This window comes from Cheilinus undulatus, linkage group 10 (assembly GCF_018320785.1).
Source record: "Cheilinus undulatus linkage group 10, ASM1832078v1, whole genome shotgun sequence".
Taxonomy (NCBI): Eukaryota; Metazoa; Chordata; class Actinopteri; order Labriformes; family Labridae; genus Cheilinus; species Cheilinus undulatus.
This window is the reverse complement of record NC_054874.1, coordinates 48,609,342-48,628,416: the sequence shown is the minus strand read 5'-3', so window position 1 is coordinate 48,628,416 and position 19,075 is coordinate 48,609,342. Positions and strand designations below refer to the sequence as shown.

The 19,075-nt window shown below is 40.2% G+C and overlaps 1 protein-coding gene across 1 annotated transcript in view; it reads left to right on the top strand.

Moving 5' to 3' along the window:
• The first annotated feature begins 229 nt into the window (after positions 1 to 229).
• nfkb1 (nuclear factor of kappa light polypeptide gene enhancer in B-cells 1) overlaps positions 230 to 19,075 on the top strand; it is a 43,415-nt gene continuing 24,569 nt past the window's right edge. Inside the window, exons 1-5 of the mRNA XM_041797788.1 lie at positions 230 to 499; positions 3,314 to 3,357; positions 4,886 to 4,967; positions 11,996 to 12,036; positions 13,619 to 13,717. Of these exons, the coding sequence (XP_041653722.1) occupies positions 3,319 to 3,357; positions 4,886 to 4,967; positions 11,996 to 12,036; positions 13,619 to 13,717 (261 nt within the window). The 5' untranslated portion in view covers positions 230 to 499; positions 3,314 to 3,318. The remainder of the gene's footprint in view (positions 500 to 3,313; positions 3,358 to 4,885; positions 4,968 to 11,995; positions 12,037 to 13,618; positions 13,718 to 19,075) is intronic.

Here is a 19,075-nt window from a genome sequence, read left to right as displayed (position 1 = left end):
CACTGAGCTCCATTGGCCCCGTGTTTGGCCAGGTCCCAGAAAACTGTCCCCTTTGTACCCCCTTATGGACAGCCTTGATCCTGGATCTTAGTTAATTGCCATTAATGTGATTAATCTTGACAGCCCAAGTTTAATTTAAAGATAGTCTTAAATCTTTCGCATCGGAGTGAGCCCTCTGCCGTTTTGGCTCCTCTTTGGCTTACTGTACGTCAGAGGGAATTTCCAGAGGGGAAGGAAATCAAACTTTAAGAACAACTTAGACAAACTCATGTTCACCTGCAGGACTTAAACATCAACTATTCTGCCATATTTAACCATTCTTACCTTTATTTACTGTAATGACGCAGAGGCGTTGCGTCATGACGCACTAATTAAGCTGGTTGTTGTAAATGGATCCGCTGCTTCAGCATGGGCATGAGGAGATAATGTGAAGTGGACTGAGGACTGTCACTCATAGTTCATGTAGAGAACCAGACCGAAAACTGACCTTCATAACCAGGTAAGAGCACGTTAACTCCAGCCAGGTAACTACACACCTGTCTACGTGTATTAAATGTTATAACGTTAATGTGACCTGTTACAACAGTTGGCAGCCTGCTTTGTTGTGCTGCTCACTTCCTTATTAGTGACCAGGTAACTTTGACACCCGCGTACTAAACTCAATCTTTAACATGTAAGCTTCAAAGTTTGATTTATTTTCGGCTTTCACATTAACGACTTATTTCAGTATAAACGTTTTGTTCTGCAGTGTGACTATAGCTTTTAAATTCGGCTTATATATCAAAGATAATGCCCTTTTACTGTACTTGTACGGCTGATTGTCCTTCCGCTGTCTACGCTTTAACTTGGGCAGAAGGCAGCGTAGCTGAAGGGACAAACCGGAGAAAAAGCTTGATTATTTAACTAAATTAGGCTTGAATGTGGATTTAACCGAAGCCGAAAGCAAGGCTTGATTAGTCTTATTCCCAAACATTCCAAAATATTTCCTGTTAATCTTAATTTTAGCGTGAAAAGTGTCGAATCGTTTAATGGTCGGATTTTGTAGCGGAGTTTTGTATGGCGTCCTCCGGAACCAAGAGAGGCTAGCTCCAAGTTAGCAAGGACACACAGCGGTTTGTCTCCTTCAAGACCATTTCAAGGGAAACAGACATTTCCTGAGCAACTATACGTGATGAGCCTCTGTTAAGTTTTAATGCTGTTAATTCCCTAAACGGACGGCTAAACACCGACGCGCGTAAACGGTTTTGCTAGCTGTTAGCCAGAGTGCTAACACAAGCGCGTTCATGTGATAATGGTGCGTGAACGCGCGATGCTAAGAAGCAACAAGTGTCAGAATTTCTTTTTATTAAAATACTCATAAAAGTAAAAAACAATATTATAAAAACATAAAATATAAAGTTTGAATCCATATCAGTGTTTCTGACTGAATGTCGAATGTTCTGAAACATTCAAGATTTCAAAAAAGCTGGGTCACTGTTTAAAATGTAAACCAATAGAATTTTATTCACAATAGAATATAAACATCAGATGTTGAAACTGAGACATTTCAACATTTCTTGAAAAATATTTGATGCAACACATCTCAGAAAAGTAGGGACAGGGCCACGTCTATCTTTGTGTAGCATCCGCCTTTAACAACAGTCTTTAAATGTTTGGGAACTGAGAGGACCAGTTGCTGGAGTCCCTTTCTTTTAATAAAGGATGCTAACCTCTACCCTGTGATGGATATGGTATGTGGTTTAGCATTGTGTTGCTGAAATAGTCAAGGCCTTCCCTGACAGAGCCGTTGTCTGGATGGGAGCATATGTTGCTCTAAAATCTCTCTCTGCTTTCCAGCATTGATAGTTCCTTTCCAGATGTTAGAGCTGCCCACGCCATAGGCACTAATGCAACCCCATACCATCAGAGATGCAGGCTTTAGACCTGAGCCAGGAGAACAAGCTGGATGCTCCCTCTCCTCTTTAGTCCACAGGACACGGCGTCTGTGCTTTCCTCTGACCCCAGAACAGTTTTCCATGTTTCCTCAGTCCATGTTAAATGAGCTTTGGTCCAGAGAAGACGGCGGTGTTTCTGGATCCTGTTCACATATGGCTTTTTCTCTCCATGATCCAGCTTTAACTGTCATTGGTGGATGGCACAGTGACAATGATTTCTGGAATGTTCCTGAGCCCATGCAGTGATTTCAGTCCAGAATCATGCCTGTTTTTAATGCAGTGGCCCCTGAGGGCCCCTCCAGCCTTGTCCCTTAGTGAGATTTCTCCAGATTCTCTGAATCTTTAATGGTATTATGGACTGTAGACTGTGGAAGTTTCAAGTCTTTACTAGGGCTGGGTATTGCCACTGATTTCCTGAATCAATTCAATTTCGCTTCACAAGGTCTTGATTCAATTCGATTTCCGATTCGATTCAATATTGATTCATTGAGGGATATTTTAGCTACAGTACCTGCTTTGCGTGAATATGCAAGCGGGTCTTAGAGAATTAATGGCAGAAATTATATTTTCGGTTGTATTATCAATAAGAAACCTTTTAACTAGGCTCAATATTTAAAATAATAAAGTTCACACTAAAAACTGACCCCAAACTTGTTTCCTGAAAATACTTTTTATTGACCAACACATTTGATCAATCAACATAATAAAGTGCAACATGTTCTTAACAGTCAGTAACAAAAGATCAATCTTTGAATCAAATGAATCGCTATCAAAAATTTAAATTAAAAATCGATCTGAATTGGAAGATCGACTTTTTGAGCCCAGCCCTAGTGTTTACTATTTCACATTGAGGAACATTTTTCTGAAATTGATCCACGATTTTAAGACGTAGTTTTTCTCAGATTGGTGAACCTCTGCCAGTCTATACTTCTGAGTGAGTCTGCCTGTCTAAAACGCTCCTTTTATACTCAGTCATGCTACTGACCTGTTGACAATTACCCTTATTAGTTGCTAAATGCTCCTCCAGCTGTTTTTATTAGTACCCCTTACTTTTCCAGCCTGTTGTTGCCCCGTCCCTACTTTTTTGAGATGTGTTGCTGCCATCAAATTCAAAATGAGCAAATATTTTTCAGTGTTAACATCTTGTTTATGTTTTTCTGTGAAGCAAATATGGGTTTCTGAGATGTGAAAATAATTCCATTCTGTTTCCATTCACACAGAAACCCAACATTTTTGGAACTAGGGTTGTACTTACACAGTAAAGCTCTAATCTTTAGTGTATTAAAATTCTAAAGGTCATCAACTATTTCATTTTAACACGATCAGACTGTGTATTTATTGCTGAATGTGGTTGTTTATGTTGTGGTTGACCTTTGCAGACACCATGGCTGGAGACGACCACTACCTCCATCCTTCAAACCAGGTAAACTCACCTGAAGATGTTTCAGCAGACAAGGAAACAGGGTAGATAGAAGTTTACCCTGTGATAGTTTAACTGGATTTATCACCCTTAGATCGATTCTGTTTGTTCTTCAGCATATTCACAGTGTCAGCTGAAGAGAGCATTCTTGCAAACAGAAATTATAATGAAGCAGTTTAACCCTAAACCTACTGAGGCTTAAAATGTCGATTTGGACATATTTTGTTATTCTGGCTGTAAAATAGTCAGGAAGTGCCCTAAGTCTGAGAGCTTTGGTCCCTTTTCCCAGTAGTACTTGAACTTGACTTTTCAACATCTGGTTAATGATTATTATACATTATATGGAATTGTCAGCAGTTTAAAAGAAGAAAAACAAGAAAAACATTTGTTTTTCATGGCTTTTATGAGAAGAAATGTTGTTATTGCTCATGAAGTTTTGATTGGACATTTGAAATGTGAACCTATACATGTTTAGAACAAACACCAGTCAGTTTTTGAGTCCAGGACTCTGGGTGTGCAAAAGAGAACTATATATGCTCTTCACATACCTCATTTCAGAAAATGCATCCTCCAAATCGCTGTCCTCCTCTATGAACCGTAGCGACTGTTTTACCGTTCTTAATGGTCTTCCTGACATTATAAATGTGTGTAATGAAACACAGACACGCAATGCCACTATCTAACACTATTTTTTGAAAACAAAACACCACTCTCGCTCGCTCTCCTTTTACTTTCTTTCTTCACTTTCCTTTCTCACTTGTCTTCTGCCAAAGCTGCCGTTTTTGTGGTGCTGTTCAACATTACCATAATATATATACCACACATCATATAATTTCAGAAAGCACAGATTCTCAGCTCTCTGTCAGCGTTGGATTTTTTTAAATTGGGCAAACTTTCGAGGAGTTACAGTGTTGAGAATCCATGTAGCTGTCTCTCCAAACTTCTGGTGTATTCTTATGAATGCCCATGTTATAATGTTGTGAGTACTGTAATGAACCATATATGTGTGCATGCCCACAATTCTCAGCTTTCCAACACGAGTGGAATTTTTCAAACTGGACAAACTTTGACAGAGTTACAGTAATAATACATATAAAACACATCACCGGCGCTGGCTCCGTAGGTAAAGGGTTAATGAGATAGACAGGATTATACTTCATTACTTCCCACCTCTACAAACCGCAGCAAAAAAAAAAGGGTTAAAGGTGGCAACAAGAAGATGTGCAGAAAAAAGTAGTGAAAATGGTTTAAAAGTAGCATGAATAAATAATTTAAACATCAGAAGCGAATAACAGCTTCAGACACTTTTCAGCTCAGAGTGAGGGTGCTGTTAGCCAGTATGCTAGCTCCAGTGCTACTGATCCTACACACACGACTGGATAACAAAAAAACAAAAATGTGTGTTTTCTGCTTCATTGAAACTTTAGCTCGCTCTGACTTCACCTGAAAATTTAACACGTGGGTTGGCAGGAAAAGGTGAGTGATGATTTTAAAAAAAGTAGTCTGACTTCATGTCTGATTTTTCTCTCAGATTTTTGATAATTTAATGATGGATCCTTCGTGGGAGTTCACACATTTTCCTGTGATGTCTCAGAACACGTCACTGCACACAGGTGAGCCTCACACCTTTACACCGTCATCAAAGAAACCCTACTTTTCTGTATATGTCATTTTGTTGGTTATTGATTCTGTTTTTAAAATGTTAGTTATTTTGTTGTTTATATTTTAATGTTCAAATTTTCCCTCTTAGCTATTACAGTCCAACAAAACAATTTTAAGGATTTAACTCATTATAATGTTTAAAGTCAGACAGTTCACATCAACACATATAGTGATAAAGGTGGGATGTCTACATTAACAATTACCCAAAGATGGGCGCTCATCTGCCCTCACTCAGTACATTAATAATCTATTCTCAGCGTTATGAGAGAGGGGAGGATGGGTGGTGGATTGGTGGAGAGAGGGAGCTGACATTGAAGGCAGAGCTTTAAATAAACTAGTCAGTCTTTGACCCAAACCTCACCTGTAGTCATGAGCTTTGGGTAGAGATGGAAAGAATGGAGAGAAACCTTCCTGCACTTCCTGGACATCTGTTAATGCATGTGCAGTTTACTTTAAATGGCGCATGTGCGTTTACTGCCATCCAATGCTTTTAGCCATCGCTTTTGGAAGAGGAACAATGTCAAGACATAGAGAAACAGTTTTTAAAATAAAGAAAGAGACTTTCAAAAATAATGAAAAAGTATGTTAACCTCCTAAGACCCTGCATCCACACATGAGGGCGTGACATTTTGGCTTTCCTACATTATAGTAATCCATTTTTGTATTAGAATTATAATTGCCCAAAATGTTCATTCAAGTTTGAGGTATTTCCTTGAAATGCTGGGATAATTTGCGGTTTGGAAATTTTAGGGAATTTGCTTGGAAGTTATCAACATATTTTTATTGAAATTTAAAAGATATGTTTGTATATTTTGAAGAGTTTTATTGCTGTGAATTTGTTTCAATTTCTTGTGCATTTGCATGTGAATATGGGGAATTTATTACCAATTTTTTTGGAATTGGATTGGAAATTTGGGGTTTAGGATTGTCATTTGAAATTTTCAGGACTTTTCTTAGAAAATTTTAAGGAGGGTTGGGGTGTTTCCATCATTTTCATTGAATTTTGGATAATTTTTTTGGGAAATTTCTAGAATTTGTCAAGGAAGCTGGGGGTGGGGTTGCTTTAATATTAATTTAAATACATCAAGACTGATGTTTTAACTTATCAGACCATAGTCATCCCTAATAAGTGGAAGAAACTAAAGATGCTCCCCTAACAAAGGCTCAGGTCTCAGGAGGTGAAAATAAACCATTGAGAGGACTGTTTCAGCAGTGAGCCCTCGCGATTTACCGACCAGCAGCTGAGACATAAATGGGCCCAAGGATGTTCAGTAACATCTAGGAGTGCATGTGCTTATGGATGTCTGCAGCAGGGGCTCGTGGCAACCCCACTACCTGCCCAGACAGTACCTTTGGCCTGTGGTTCCCAACCTTTTTTTCCCCCTACTTGTACCTAAGAACACTTCAGCCCCACCCTACTTGTATCTAAGAACAATTGAGCCCCCCCCCCACTTGTACCTAAGAACAGTTCAGCCCCACCCTACTTGTACCTGAGAACAGTTCAGCCCCACCCTACTTGTACCTGAGAACAGTTCAGCCCCACCCTACTTGTATCTAAGAACAATTGAGCCCCCCCCCACTTGTACCTAAGAACAATTGAGCCCCCCCTACTTGTACCTGAGAACAGTTGAGCCCCCCCCACTTGTACCTAAGAACATTTGAGCCCCCCCCCACTTGTACCTCAGAACAATTGAGCTCCCCCCACTTGTACCTAAGAACAGTTGAGCCCCCCCCACTTGTACCTCAGAACAATTGAGCCCCCCCCACTTGTACCTAAGAACAATTGAGCCCCCCCCACTTGTACCTAAGAACAATTTATCCCCCCCCTACTTGTACCTAAGAACAATTGAGCCCCCCCCACTTGTACCTAAGAACAATTGAGCCCCCACTTGTAACTAACAACAATTGAGCCCCCCCCACTTGTACCTAAGAACAGTTTAGCCCCCCCCTACTTGTACCTAAGAACAATTGAGCCCCCCCCTACTTGTACCTAAGAACATTTGAGCCCCCCCCACTTGTACCTAAGAACAGTTGACCCCCCCCCCACTTGTACCTCAGAACAATTGAGCTCCCCCCACTTGTACCTAAGAAAAGTTCAGCCCCCCCTACTTGTACCTAAGAACACTTGAGCCCCCCCCAGGACTAGCACAAAAAAAAAATGATATTCTGTGGCCAAAATTAACAGAAATTGTGATTATTTTTTGTGTGAATCCAAACAAATAGCCCTAATACAATTTCTCTTACCCAACAACCATCTATGAATTATTCATAAGTGTTATACCATGATTTCCATTAGTATGTCCAAATCTAATTTTAACAATCATACTTCTCCCAGCCTCTTGAGTGTGGTCAAAACACTTAATGATCTGTATGAAAAATTAGTGTTCTCTTCCTTTGCGTCATTGTCATAAAAGTTCACTCTACCCACTAGCCAGTTCTTTCATTTCCTCCAAATAAGACCCTTTATCCAGAAACAGGTAACGTGCTTTACCAACCACCCCCCTGAAGCAGAAACTGATCAGTTTCTTTCTCTTGAATTTTGAACAAAAACGGCTGATATCTGTTACCTATGAAAAAAATTACCCCTCTGAGTCCACAAGTCCAGTATACAGCTTTAAGAGATATGGGAAAGTGACTTAGGGATGAACATTTCTGAAAGCCAGTGGAGAGAAATGTCTAAACGTGCCAGGCATGGCCTTTTGCAATGTAAAGTGCTGCACAGAGCGCACCTAACCAATGCTAAACTGAATATATCCTTATCGCAGTGATGTATGTAATTGTTGTAAACAATCTCCAGCGGATTATCTACACATGTTTTGGACTTCCCCAAGGTTAACAAGCTTCTGGTCTGACATATTTTACACTCTCAAGCAGGCTCTAGACAAAAACATACAACCAAATTCTTTGTCCGCGCTCTTTGGCCTTTCTCTAACAGGTAATTGCCCACGACGGCTAAGCGAGTTATTCCCTTTACCAGGCGCATTATTCTTTTGAAATGGAAATACAATTCCCCTCCAAACCACAACATGTGGGTTCAGGAGGTCTTGCAGTATCAACAATTAGAGAAATGATTTTCTGTCAAGAGTTCTTCAATAACTTGTCAAAAGACATAGGGCCCCCTGTTAACCTTCATAAGTGAGAAAATTGTTATAACACCTGACAGTGCTGATGGAACGTCTTAGACAGGACTAGAGGCTGGGGGTTGGGAGGAGAGAGAGATTGCTATGACTATATCAACATCTTTGTTACTCATGTTAATTCACTTTTTGTATATTCTTATTTTCTTGAGTTAGTATGTTATTTTTTCACATATTTCTCTAATAGTTTGCTTGTTTAGACATATGAAGTGCTTAACAAATTTATTAGACCACCTATCATTAAAAAACCTAAATATTTTAGAAATCTTTAAAAAACTAACTAAAAATGTCATTGTTATTTATTTGGCAAATAACAAACTGAAACAACTAAATAGTCCTTTTTCACACATAATAACCAAAAAACTTCATATCTTGTATGGCCTCCTTGGCCTTGATAACAGCTTCATTCTTGCTGCCGTTGTTTTTATGGACTTTTCCACAGTCTCTTTTGTTATTGAGTTCCAGATAGTTTCTAGCTGTTCCCACAGACTTGCTTTAGATGAAACTTTTGTGCCATCAATCTTTGAATCTACTAAATCCCAAATTTGTTCAATAGGATTCAAATCCGGACTTTGACTTGGCCAGTCCATCAGTTCCAGTACTCCAGATTCCTTTTTCTTGGTCTAATAGTCTCTGCACAGCTCTGAAGTATGCTTGGGGTCATTGTCTTGTTGGTATATGAACCCACGACCAATCAGATTCAGTCCAGAAGGGATTCCATGATGCACTAAGATGTTGTAGTAGATGTTCTTGTTCATGATACCGTCCATTTTCACTCATTTGCCCATGCCATATCCACCAATTGAACCCCATACCATAATGGAATCTCCACCGTGTTTCACTGTGGGTGCATCTGGCATCAAAACCTTCTCCAGCTTTTCTGCGGACATAAACACGACCATGCTGACCCAAGAGTTCAAACTTGGACTGGTCCGTCCAGAGTACCCTCTTCCAGTCAGCAACAGTCCAGTGTTTGTGCTCCCTGGCAAATCTGAGGCCTTTCTGTTTGCAGGCCTCAACAATGGCTTCTTAGCAGCTGTTCTTCCCTCTAAGCCTTGTTCCCTCAGTCGTCTGCTTATGGTCATTCTGGAGACTTTCTCAGACTCTGATCTAGAAGCATTCATCTCTGCCTGAAGATCAGCAGTGCTCTTCCTTCTGTCTCTAGTACTTCAAATCTTGAGGTGTCTGACATCTGCTTCAGTTAACTTTGGTTTCCTGCCTCTTCCTTGGTGTATTTTCTAAGAACCAGTCTGGGCGACTGACTCCAAAGCAGACTTGACCACACTGTGAGAACACTTTATGTCTTTCCCTGTTTGTCTCAGAGACCATCCAGCATCATGAAGTGCTTTAATGCGGACTATTTCATTTTCAGTCAGCTCTCCACATTTTACCATTTTGAACAGGAATGAGGAATTTCAAACCGAATTCACCTTTTTATACCCAAATTTGAGCCGACTCTCTGGGCTTCTCTGAGAAGTCAGAAATGAATCAAGCATAACATTCAACCACTAAAACTCATTTTTCTGTTCAGGAATGACAGTAAATAACTATAATTTGACATATTAATCAAGAAATATTGATGTGCTTTACTATTTTTTTTTTTAGTTTTTTGTAAATCAGTAAATTTGAAAATTCATGGATAACAATAATGATTATATTTTAGCATTAAAAATAACCATTTGGGTTAAAGAGCTTCTACATATTGGTGTATTAACCATTGCAGAAACATAAAAAATGATTTTGGTAATTACCAATGCTGTTAATTTAGGGCAGCTGTGGCATAAACCTTACTTTGGTTAGGGTTAGGTTGGTCTAATACATTTGTCAAGCACTGTAAATATATTTTTATTTATTTATTTATTTATTTATTTATTATTTTAAATATATTTTTAATTTTGTATGAATTTTATTTAATGTAATCAGTACTTGTGTTGTAATCAGCCATGCACTTTGTCCATAACCAGTGTGGGATGTGGGAGGAGTGGGTGTTGGAAGGGTTGGTGAAATGTTCAGGGGATTTGTATAGACACGTTGACATACTGATTACTCGACTGATTCTGTATCCTGCTGTAATGTCCTAAAAATTTAACAAAAACAGTTCCCTGGCGCCCCCCCTACAGAGGTCCTGGACCCCAGGTTGGGTACCAAGGCCTTAGGCCTAGACTCTGCCTTAAAGGTGCTGACCAAGGGTGTCAAACTCAATCACAGCAGGGGCCGGTTTCTGAATTTAGGTCTAACCCGAGAGCCTAACAAGGTCTAATTTAACAATAAACTGACATTTACACCAGTAAAAAAAATGGGGAAAATTAATTAAGCAGTGATGATAAATGGTTTTCAGATTTAAAAAAGTCAAAATTACAAGTTCAACAGCTCAAAATCTAAGATGAAAGTCAAACTTATTAGGTCAGAAGGTTAAAACACAAAATTCAAAGTCAAAATTGCAAATATAAAATGAAAACAAATTGATTTCTTTTCCACATTCCTGACTGTTTATCTAAATATTTTTACTCTTTACTTTATCACCCTTCAAAGGTTAAGTTTACATTTTTATACTGTAGTAACTCTGCAGACCTCATACCAGCGGGCCACATACAATAGAAATATGATATGATCTTGCGGGCCGGGTACAACAGTACCACGGGCTGGATTTGGCCCTCGGGCCTTGAGTTTGACACCCCTGGTGAAGACTCTGTTATTTTTAAACAGATTATTTTCCCATGCTCCTGCTATATGCAAAGACATCCAGAGCACCGGGGTTGTGTCAGTCCTCCTCCCTGCCCTATGGGGCCCTGGGACGGCTAGTAAGTTAATTTGATTAACTTTGAGTTGCCGCAAACCAGAAGCATCAAACTGGTATTCATCCAAAATGTTTGTTTGTGAGGTTTTTCCTGATGTTATTTTTGTTCCTCCTATTATACTGTCATGTTTAATATTTGATTTGATGTCAGACAGTTCATTTAAATAATAAGAACAACAGGTTTATGATGGCTCTGTTCTTTGTGATGGCTTTATGTTCTGTAGCAGCTGTAGATGACTAAAACAGTTTTCCTCTCGGTCTCTACAGAAACTGAACTTTCTCTTTGGAAACGAATTTGTAAAAAATAAAACCTAGTAAAGTGAAAGTTAAGTTTCATGACGTGCCAGTTTCTGTGCTTTGTGGAGTCCATCGTTCTCTCACTTCCCTGTTTGTTTCCAGACAGTTATTTTAAAATACAAAGATATAATAAATACAGACAACTTTTATTTTTGCTATCAGGACTTTAACTTGAAACAGAGTATTTCTACAGTGCGGTATCGTTATTCCTACTTAAGGAATTAGAGTATTTCTTCCAGCTGTAGTTGTGCTGCGTGTCAGCATGTTGAAGAGGAAGGAAGTGTCTGTGGCAAAAATAATTGTAGAGAAAAATCAGGTCACTGGCAGTGATTTTAACGTCAGCTGGTTGATCAGGCTGGAGAACTAATCTTGAGTCTGGTGCATTCTTTAAATCCTTGACCTCTTTATTTCACAGTTGCAGTCACAAAGGTTGTCACAATAGAGGAAATATGAACTTTGATATGTTTGAAGTAAAAATCAAACACCTTTGTGCTATCACAGCAACAGAAATAGAAATCCTGCAGACCCGAAGGTGGGTTATTATTTTTTAATCACCACAGTTTACCATTCAGTAAATGGTATGCCTGATGAAGGCCGCTCGTATCAAACAGAGAGCTCAGTTTAAAATTAGAAGCAGCAGAGGTGGGCGGAGCCAAAAAGTGCGTCTCTACTTGTCCATTTTTTTTACTGTTTTGATCTAGCGCTCCATTCCAGAATGCCACCCCCTAAATCTGCTCTCTGATTTCAGTGGATGGACCGTTCCTGCAGATCGTGGAGCAGCCAAAGCAGGTAAAACTCACCTGCTCTTTTCCTCCAGCACCTCTTCCTTTTCCTTGAACCCTAAAGTAGGCCGTGCCTGAAACCATCATGTTAACATTAAAGTGACTGTTGGATGTTCAGAGGTCTGTTTGCAAACAGCCACTTGGGCCTCACTGTCCAAAACATGCAGGAATACATAACGACCACACAGTATGAACAAAACAAAAACCATAATATAACCACAGACCACACAGGAGAGGATGGTGTCACTTTTTAACCATTTTTCAGGATGGTGCATTTAAAGAACATGGGGAGTATTAGCACTCATTAAGGACAACAGGACACACACAGAAGAGGGCAGGGCGATTCACGGACTGCTAGTCTATCTCGTCACTGCAGACTGAGAGCTCAGCTACCACATTCTAGTTGGTACATGTCCAAAATAGACAGTACTGAAACAGCAGCACAGAAACTTATGTTGTGGATTTTATTGAAGAAAATGGAAATTATCACTCAGGAGGGCAGTTTGGAGCGTTCTCCCCTTTGAGAGATTTCAAAAACAGACTATGGTTTATATACCGGAGCATCTTACAAATCTGATTTTACTGTAATTGTGCAGGCCTAATAAAAGGTGTAGATAATGGATGGATGGATGTATAGTTAATGTCTTTCTGTGCACACGCATGTTGTTTCGGTTCAAAGGAGGATATGAGTTATGCATAATTTAAAGGATAAACTCATTTTTCAAAAGCATATCAAAGTTAGAGAATAGGATGTTATTTGGGGGCTTTTTCCTCCATTTTTACCAAATATTCAGTCTCAGTTGGCAATTTTTGGAAGTTGCAAACAAAGGACAGTCAGGTAAAGATTGCTGCAATATGTGTTCTAATAGTGGTAGAGGGATGAAGTATACTGAACTTTCTTATAACTCTTCTGTTTTGGTCCGACAAAGGATACGGGTTATGCCTAGGGCAGGAATGATAGAACTACAAGCCCGAGATGTTTAAAAAGGCAAGAATGGAATGTTTTATAGGCTTTAAAGGATGACATCATCATTCTTAAACATAATAAAGGCAGGTTGACATCACCAAAGGCAGAGGATGGAATGTTTTATAGGCTTTAAAGGATGACATCATCATTCTTATACATAATAAAGGCATTAGGGTGACATCATCAAAGGCAGAGGATGGAATGTTTTATAGGCTTTAAAGGATGACATCATCTTTTTAAAGCATAATAACGGCACTAGGGTGACATCACCAAAGGCAGAGGATGGAATGTTTTATAGGCTTTAAAGGATGACATCATCATTCTTATACATAATAATAGCACTCGGGTGACATCACCAAAGGTAGAGGATGGAATGCTCGTTGGGTCTTTCTGGATCCTGGGAACAGTCAACATAAGGTAGAGGTTGCTGGTATACATCGTCGAAGGCTGAGGACAGGAACAACTGTCATCCTGGTGTCAGAGCTCTGACATTACCTTGAATCCATCTCAAAGCCCCCCCCTTCGCTAATGTGTCTTACATCACTCTGGCTTCATCCTCTCTTCACAGACTGATCTGCTCATTATCAACCTTTATCTGACAGTTTTTCTATTTGCATTGCAGCGTGGTTTCAGGTTCAGGTACGGCTGTGAGGGTCCATCTCATGGCGGTCTGCCCGGTGCCTCCAGTGAGAAGAACAGGAAGACCTACCCCACTGTCAAGGTAACACTTCCTGTCTCTGCCTGCAGAGCTCACACTGTTGGGCTTCTGTTCATGTGTGATGTCTGTCAGATCAGACTCAGAGGTGAAGGTGAAACAAACGTTTAAAAAGCTGTGAGCTGATTCATCTGGGTAACATTTCAAGGAGTAGGTTGAAGATCTTTTCCACATGCAAAGACGAGACTGAAAATAACGTACAGGAAGTGATTAAAACTAGAGCTGAACTATCGTGGAAAAATGACGTGACATTTCCTCTTTTTGCAATATCTGTCACAATTTTTGTAAGAAATAAACGAAGCAGACCAGATAAATACAGTCTATTCTTTTAGCACATAAATTACATTTTCATTAATTCCTAAAGTCAACATACAGGGAGTAACAGGAAAGGTGGAGAGACAGGTAATCTAATTGTGCTACTGTGAAAATCATCATCATTCAGTCTACATGATGTGAGTTTAACAGTCACGCCTGTGCTGTTAACAGCCTGTATACAGTGCTTAAAAAAATTTATTAGACCATCCTAACCAAAGTAAGGTTTATGCCACAGCTGCCCTAAATTAACAGCATTGGTAATTACCAAAATCATTTTTTATGTTTCTGCAATGGTTAATACACCAATATGTAGAAGCTCTTTAACCCAAATGATATTTTTAATGCTAAAATATAATTATTATTGTTATCCATGAATTTTCAAATTTACTGATTTACAAAAAAACAAAAAAAAATAGTAAAGCGCATTATTATTTCTTGATTAATATGTCAAATTATAGTTATTTACTGTCATTCCTGAACAGAAAAATGAGTTTTAGTGGTTGAATGTTATGCTTGATTCATTTCTGACTTCTCAGAGAAGCCCAGAGAGCTGGCTCAAATTTGGGTGAATTCAGTTTGAAATCCCTCATTCCTGTTGAAAATGGTAAATGTGGAGAGCTGACTGAAAATGAAAGAGTCTGCATTAAAGCACTTCATGATGCTGGATGGTCTCTGAGACAGATATGACAGGTGGTCTAATAAATTTGTCAAGCACTGTATGTGACCACGGCCCTAACGGGCACAGGGACGAGGTGCTGCTGATAGCAGGAATACACTCTCTTAAGGTGGGCTTGGCATTAATGAGCATGGACACTGAGCTGCTGCATCTGTGGCAGCAGCAGCATCACCTGTAGTGTGAGTGTTTTACATGCAGGAGACACAGACTCTGAGTGCTCAGTTCTCTGATTACTGATGTTGATATCAGATGGACTTTTGTCATAGATTAGTCAAGGAAATGAGAAAACTCTCGCTCTGTGGTTTCCCTCAAATAACACAGAAGCAGCAGCCCGACGTGCCTCTGGTTATATGAGCAACTTAGCACATCCTACGATGTGACTTATGGCATGCACTTGTTGCAGCTGTGACTAAACTATTTGATGCAGAGGGATCTGTGAGCAGAGCAGGGATGTTTCTAGTGCAACCTCACACTTCAACAGTGAACATTGTCACACATTTGCAGAATGAGGATGATGTTAGCAGTGCTGCTGGTCTTCAATCTTCTTTTCAGCTGAAAGTCCTCATTTCTGAGCTGAATATCCTCACTCACTCAGTTATATGTGCGTATAGGCTGACAACCTCTGGATAACTACTAGAAGTAGGCATTTGAAGACCAGTTTGGAGCATTTAATCAGGATTGTGTGCCTACACCAGTGCTAACTTCGTTAACAAAACTATGACAAAAAATGTTCGTTAACAACCTTTTTTCAAGGAGGAAGATGGGACCAGGACGGGCTAAAATGAGATTACTGGTGATAAAAAAAATCTGATGAAAGGTAGATGATTTGTTGTTACAGAGGCGAGACTAAAATGTTGGTGTGTCCTTGATAAATAAACAAAACTAAAGTAAACCCAACTAATAACCTTCAATCGCATTAGATAAAAGGTAGCAGAGGTATTTTCAACAGTTTGGTTCTTCGGTTGAGCAGTAACAACAGCTCTAGAGGGGACAGATTTATCCAAACATTGTGTTTCTCCTGCTGTGAGAAGAGCATGTCAGTTTTAACCTCAGAATTAAATGCCGTTTCAGCTCAAACAGGAGTTCAGCTCTAAGATTTATTCTGTGGCTTCTTCTGTGGCTCTTCTTGATTTATGATCCATAATGACCCACATAGCAAACTTTCCTGACAATCACCCTCTTTGTAATAGTGTCATAGACTTCCAGGAGCTTATATTTCACGTTGTGTTGTTCCTGTTGATGTTTAGTTTGGAGTCTGAAGCTCCCACATGTTCCAACCAAACCAAAGAGACGGGAAATCCCCAGATTCCTGCTGCAGTCCGACGCTCCGTCTCTGCTCTGGCTGTACTGAATGAAGATGAAAAAGTATGGAATATGATGCTATAGTCATACTGCTGCACCCAAGATTCAGACGTTAACAGACAGTACATCCTGATGAATGCAGATGTTAATGTCCTTAATTTCAGGTTGTTGCAGGTTAATTTCAGGTATTCTGCTCTGCTCTATAAACAGTGAAAAATAGGGTTCCAGCTGAGCTTCATCAACTCTTGAATTTATAGAAATGTTTTGATGTCATCACGTCTTTACTATCTATGAAGTCATAAATGCTGGGATAAGCCACACCCACTCCCTCCTTCCTACAGTCCCTTATCAGCTACATCATTCAGTCTGTGCTGCCTTTAGATCTGATTATTAGCGACAGTGTCAGAACCATTCATGGCAGACTTACCAGGAGCTAGCTGAGGGAGAAACCAAGCTAAATTTAAATGGATATGGAGGAGACTCTGTCATATACTCAGCCTCATCTTAAGGAAACATGGTTTATTTTGTGACTTTTTCAGCTATTCCTGGGGGATTTTAAGGCATGCTTAGGACTTGGACATACCTGGAAGACCTCCACAGGGAGGGGACCAGGAGAAGTCCTTGTCTGCACTATTAGGGCTAAGCATGCCAAGTCTACTGCCTTTGCCTGCCACCTGGGTTTACCTGGGTTTACCTGGGTTTACTGTTACATACATCCTATCCACCCGGGTGTTGGGCCCCAGGGTGGCTGCTTCGTGTTAACTCCTACCAGGCCCTGTGGAGTAAAACCCTGGCACCAGACGCTCACCATCAAGCTCCCAAGTCTGGCTTCCTGTCCTGTTCCTGTGTTTCCTCCTCTGAAGCTTTCATTGAGGTTTTCCGATCGCTCTAATGGGGCTTTTCCATTACATGGCGCGGCTCGGCTTGACTCGGCACGGCAGCCCAGCGCAGCAAGGAATTGCTTTTCCACCACAACCGAGCTACCCATTTGAGGGCGCGTCTAGAGCTGATGACACAGTGTTTTGAGACCTCCTCGATCTCTCTACACTGTCTGATCTGAATGACTTTACATCGTTTGAAAGCAAAATCAAACTGTAGACCGACAGCTCTGGAAGCTGCTCTTTTTACATTCTCTCTCTCCCTCTGTCTCTCCCTGTCTCTTTCTCTCTCTTTATCCAAGATCAGTAGAATAACAATAATTCATGCTTACAATCAAAGAAGAACATTTTTCTGCATATAAGTTAAAGAACAATCTCCTTATTGTTGATTTGTGGGTCCCTAAAGAGCAGAAAATTAACAATCATATTTTTGGATTGGGCAGTGAGAATGGGCGTGCTTGAAGGTGGGGCTGGCCTGCTTGACCGCGGTGCGGCGCGACCAAACTGGTGATGGAGATGCAAATCAGCACGGCATGGTTTGGCTCGGCGCGGCCAAAAGCCGTAGTGGAAAAGCCCCATTTGTCTAGACCCTGTCCTGGGACCTGTTTGCTTTGGGAGACCCTACCTGGGGCCTGTACTTCTGCCAACATAGCACCAACATTCACATCAGTTTGTTTCCAGGGCATTTAGTGCAAATGTTGCACATGTTTTTGCACAATTTCAACAGTTTTCTGATTTTCAATTGGGTATCTACCAAAACATTTGTTATCTTTCTGGACAACCTCGACTGTGTGCAGGAGTTTGCTGACAGTATTTGGTGATTAAAAATAAGAAATGATGCAATAGTGGGGACCTTGGATATGTTTGTGTTTGGTGTCAGTATTATTTAGAAATGAATCTGGAGTATAAAGTCACAGTATTGAGACAAACCTGCCCTGGGATTTCCCATTGTGGTATTGATAATCTTATCTAAATGTAAGGATTTTTCTCAGCACATGCTGAGTTTCTGTTTGCCCACCTGTAAACTCACCTGGATGATGATGAAGCAGTCCTACTCTGTTTGTGTCAAAGATTCTGATAAAGGAATCAGGATGTATATAAAGAGGATGCCTCTGGGTGTTAGTTAGCAGAGCTAGGTGAAGGAGAAGTGAAGTATTTAGAGTATTTGCTGACCTTTTTTTGCCATGAGGTCATCAGAATCAACCAGGAAGTGTTCCTCCTGTGTCGCCCCTGTGTCACACGTGTATGGTGTGTTGTTAATGTTGTCGTTGTGTGAGTGTGTTATGGCTGATGGTGGGAAAACCCCTCCTGTTGTGTTGTTCTGGTTGGACCAGTGAGGAGGAGGAGGGTGACGATGATGAGGATCTGTCTTACTCACAAAGCTGCTCTGTGATACTGAAAAATCATCATATAAATCCACTTAATCCAAATATTTATGCCCTGTGGTTTGGCCCTCGTGGATGAGCTGATTAGATATTGGAGGTCAAAGGTCAGGGTTCTAAGTGTAGCAGTTATATCAGCAGTAATCATCAGTATTTGATTTTTACTAAATTTATATTGAAACTGAACATTTGGCTGTAATGACAGACCTAGTGAAACGTAGCTGTGCTAAATTCAGCTACAGAAATCCTGCTACTATGACAAAAGCAGGATCCTGATAGCTCCACTCGGAAACTCGTGGATATTTTGAGTTGAATATCTTTTCTGTAGGAGAGTCTCCTACCGGCCCGGACCTGTCCGAGTTTATCTCACACTAACACACACTTTTAACACACACCTCGGTGGTGTTTCATGTCTGTTGGGAATTTCCTCATTGACACCCACGTGCATTTATAAGGAAGTGCAGTTGCGTCATCGACTTTAGAAGTTAGCGATTCAGCCTACAGATAAAAAGTTTTAACATTCAGAGATGTTAAACTGGTCAGAGCTCCCACTCAGGCTCAAAAACACAGACCTATTTTTAAGGTGGTGTGAGCTAGAGGAGAGAATCAGAGGTGTTTAAATCATGGTTTTATTTATTTTGCTTTTAAAGTTCCTTTAAATGACAAGAAGATTAATTACCAAGTAGCTTTTTTAATGTGTTTTTTAAAAATGATATTCAGGAACAGTGGATAGAGTCAGAGGGACGAGACATGGGAGAAAGGAGCAGCAGGCCGGACTAAAACCTTGGCTGTCAGCTTACATGGGAGCGAC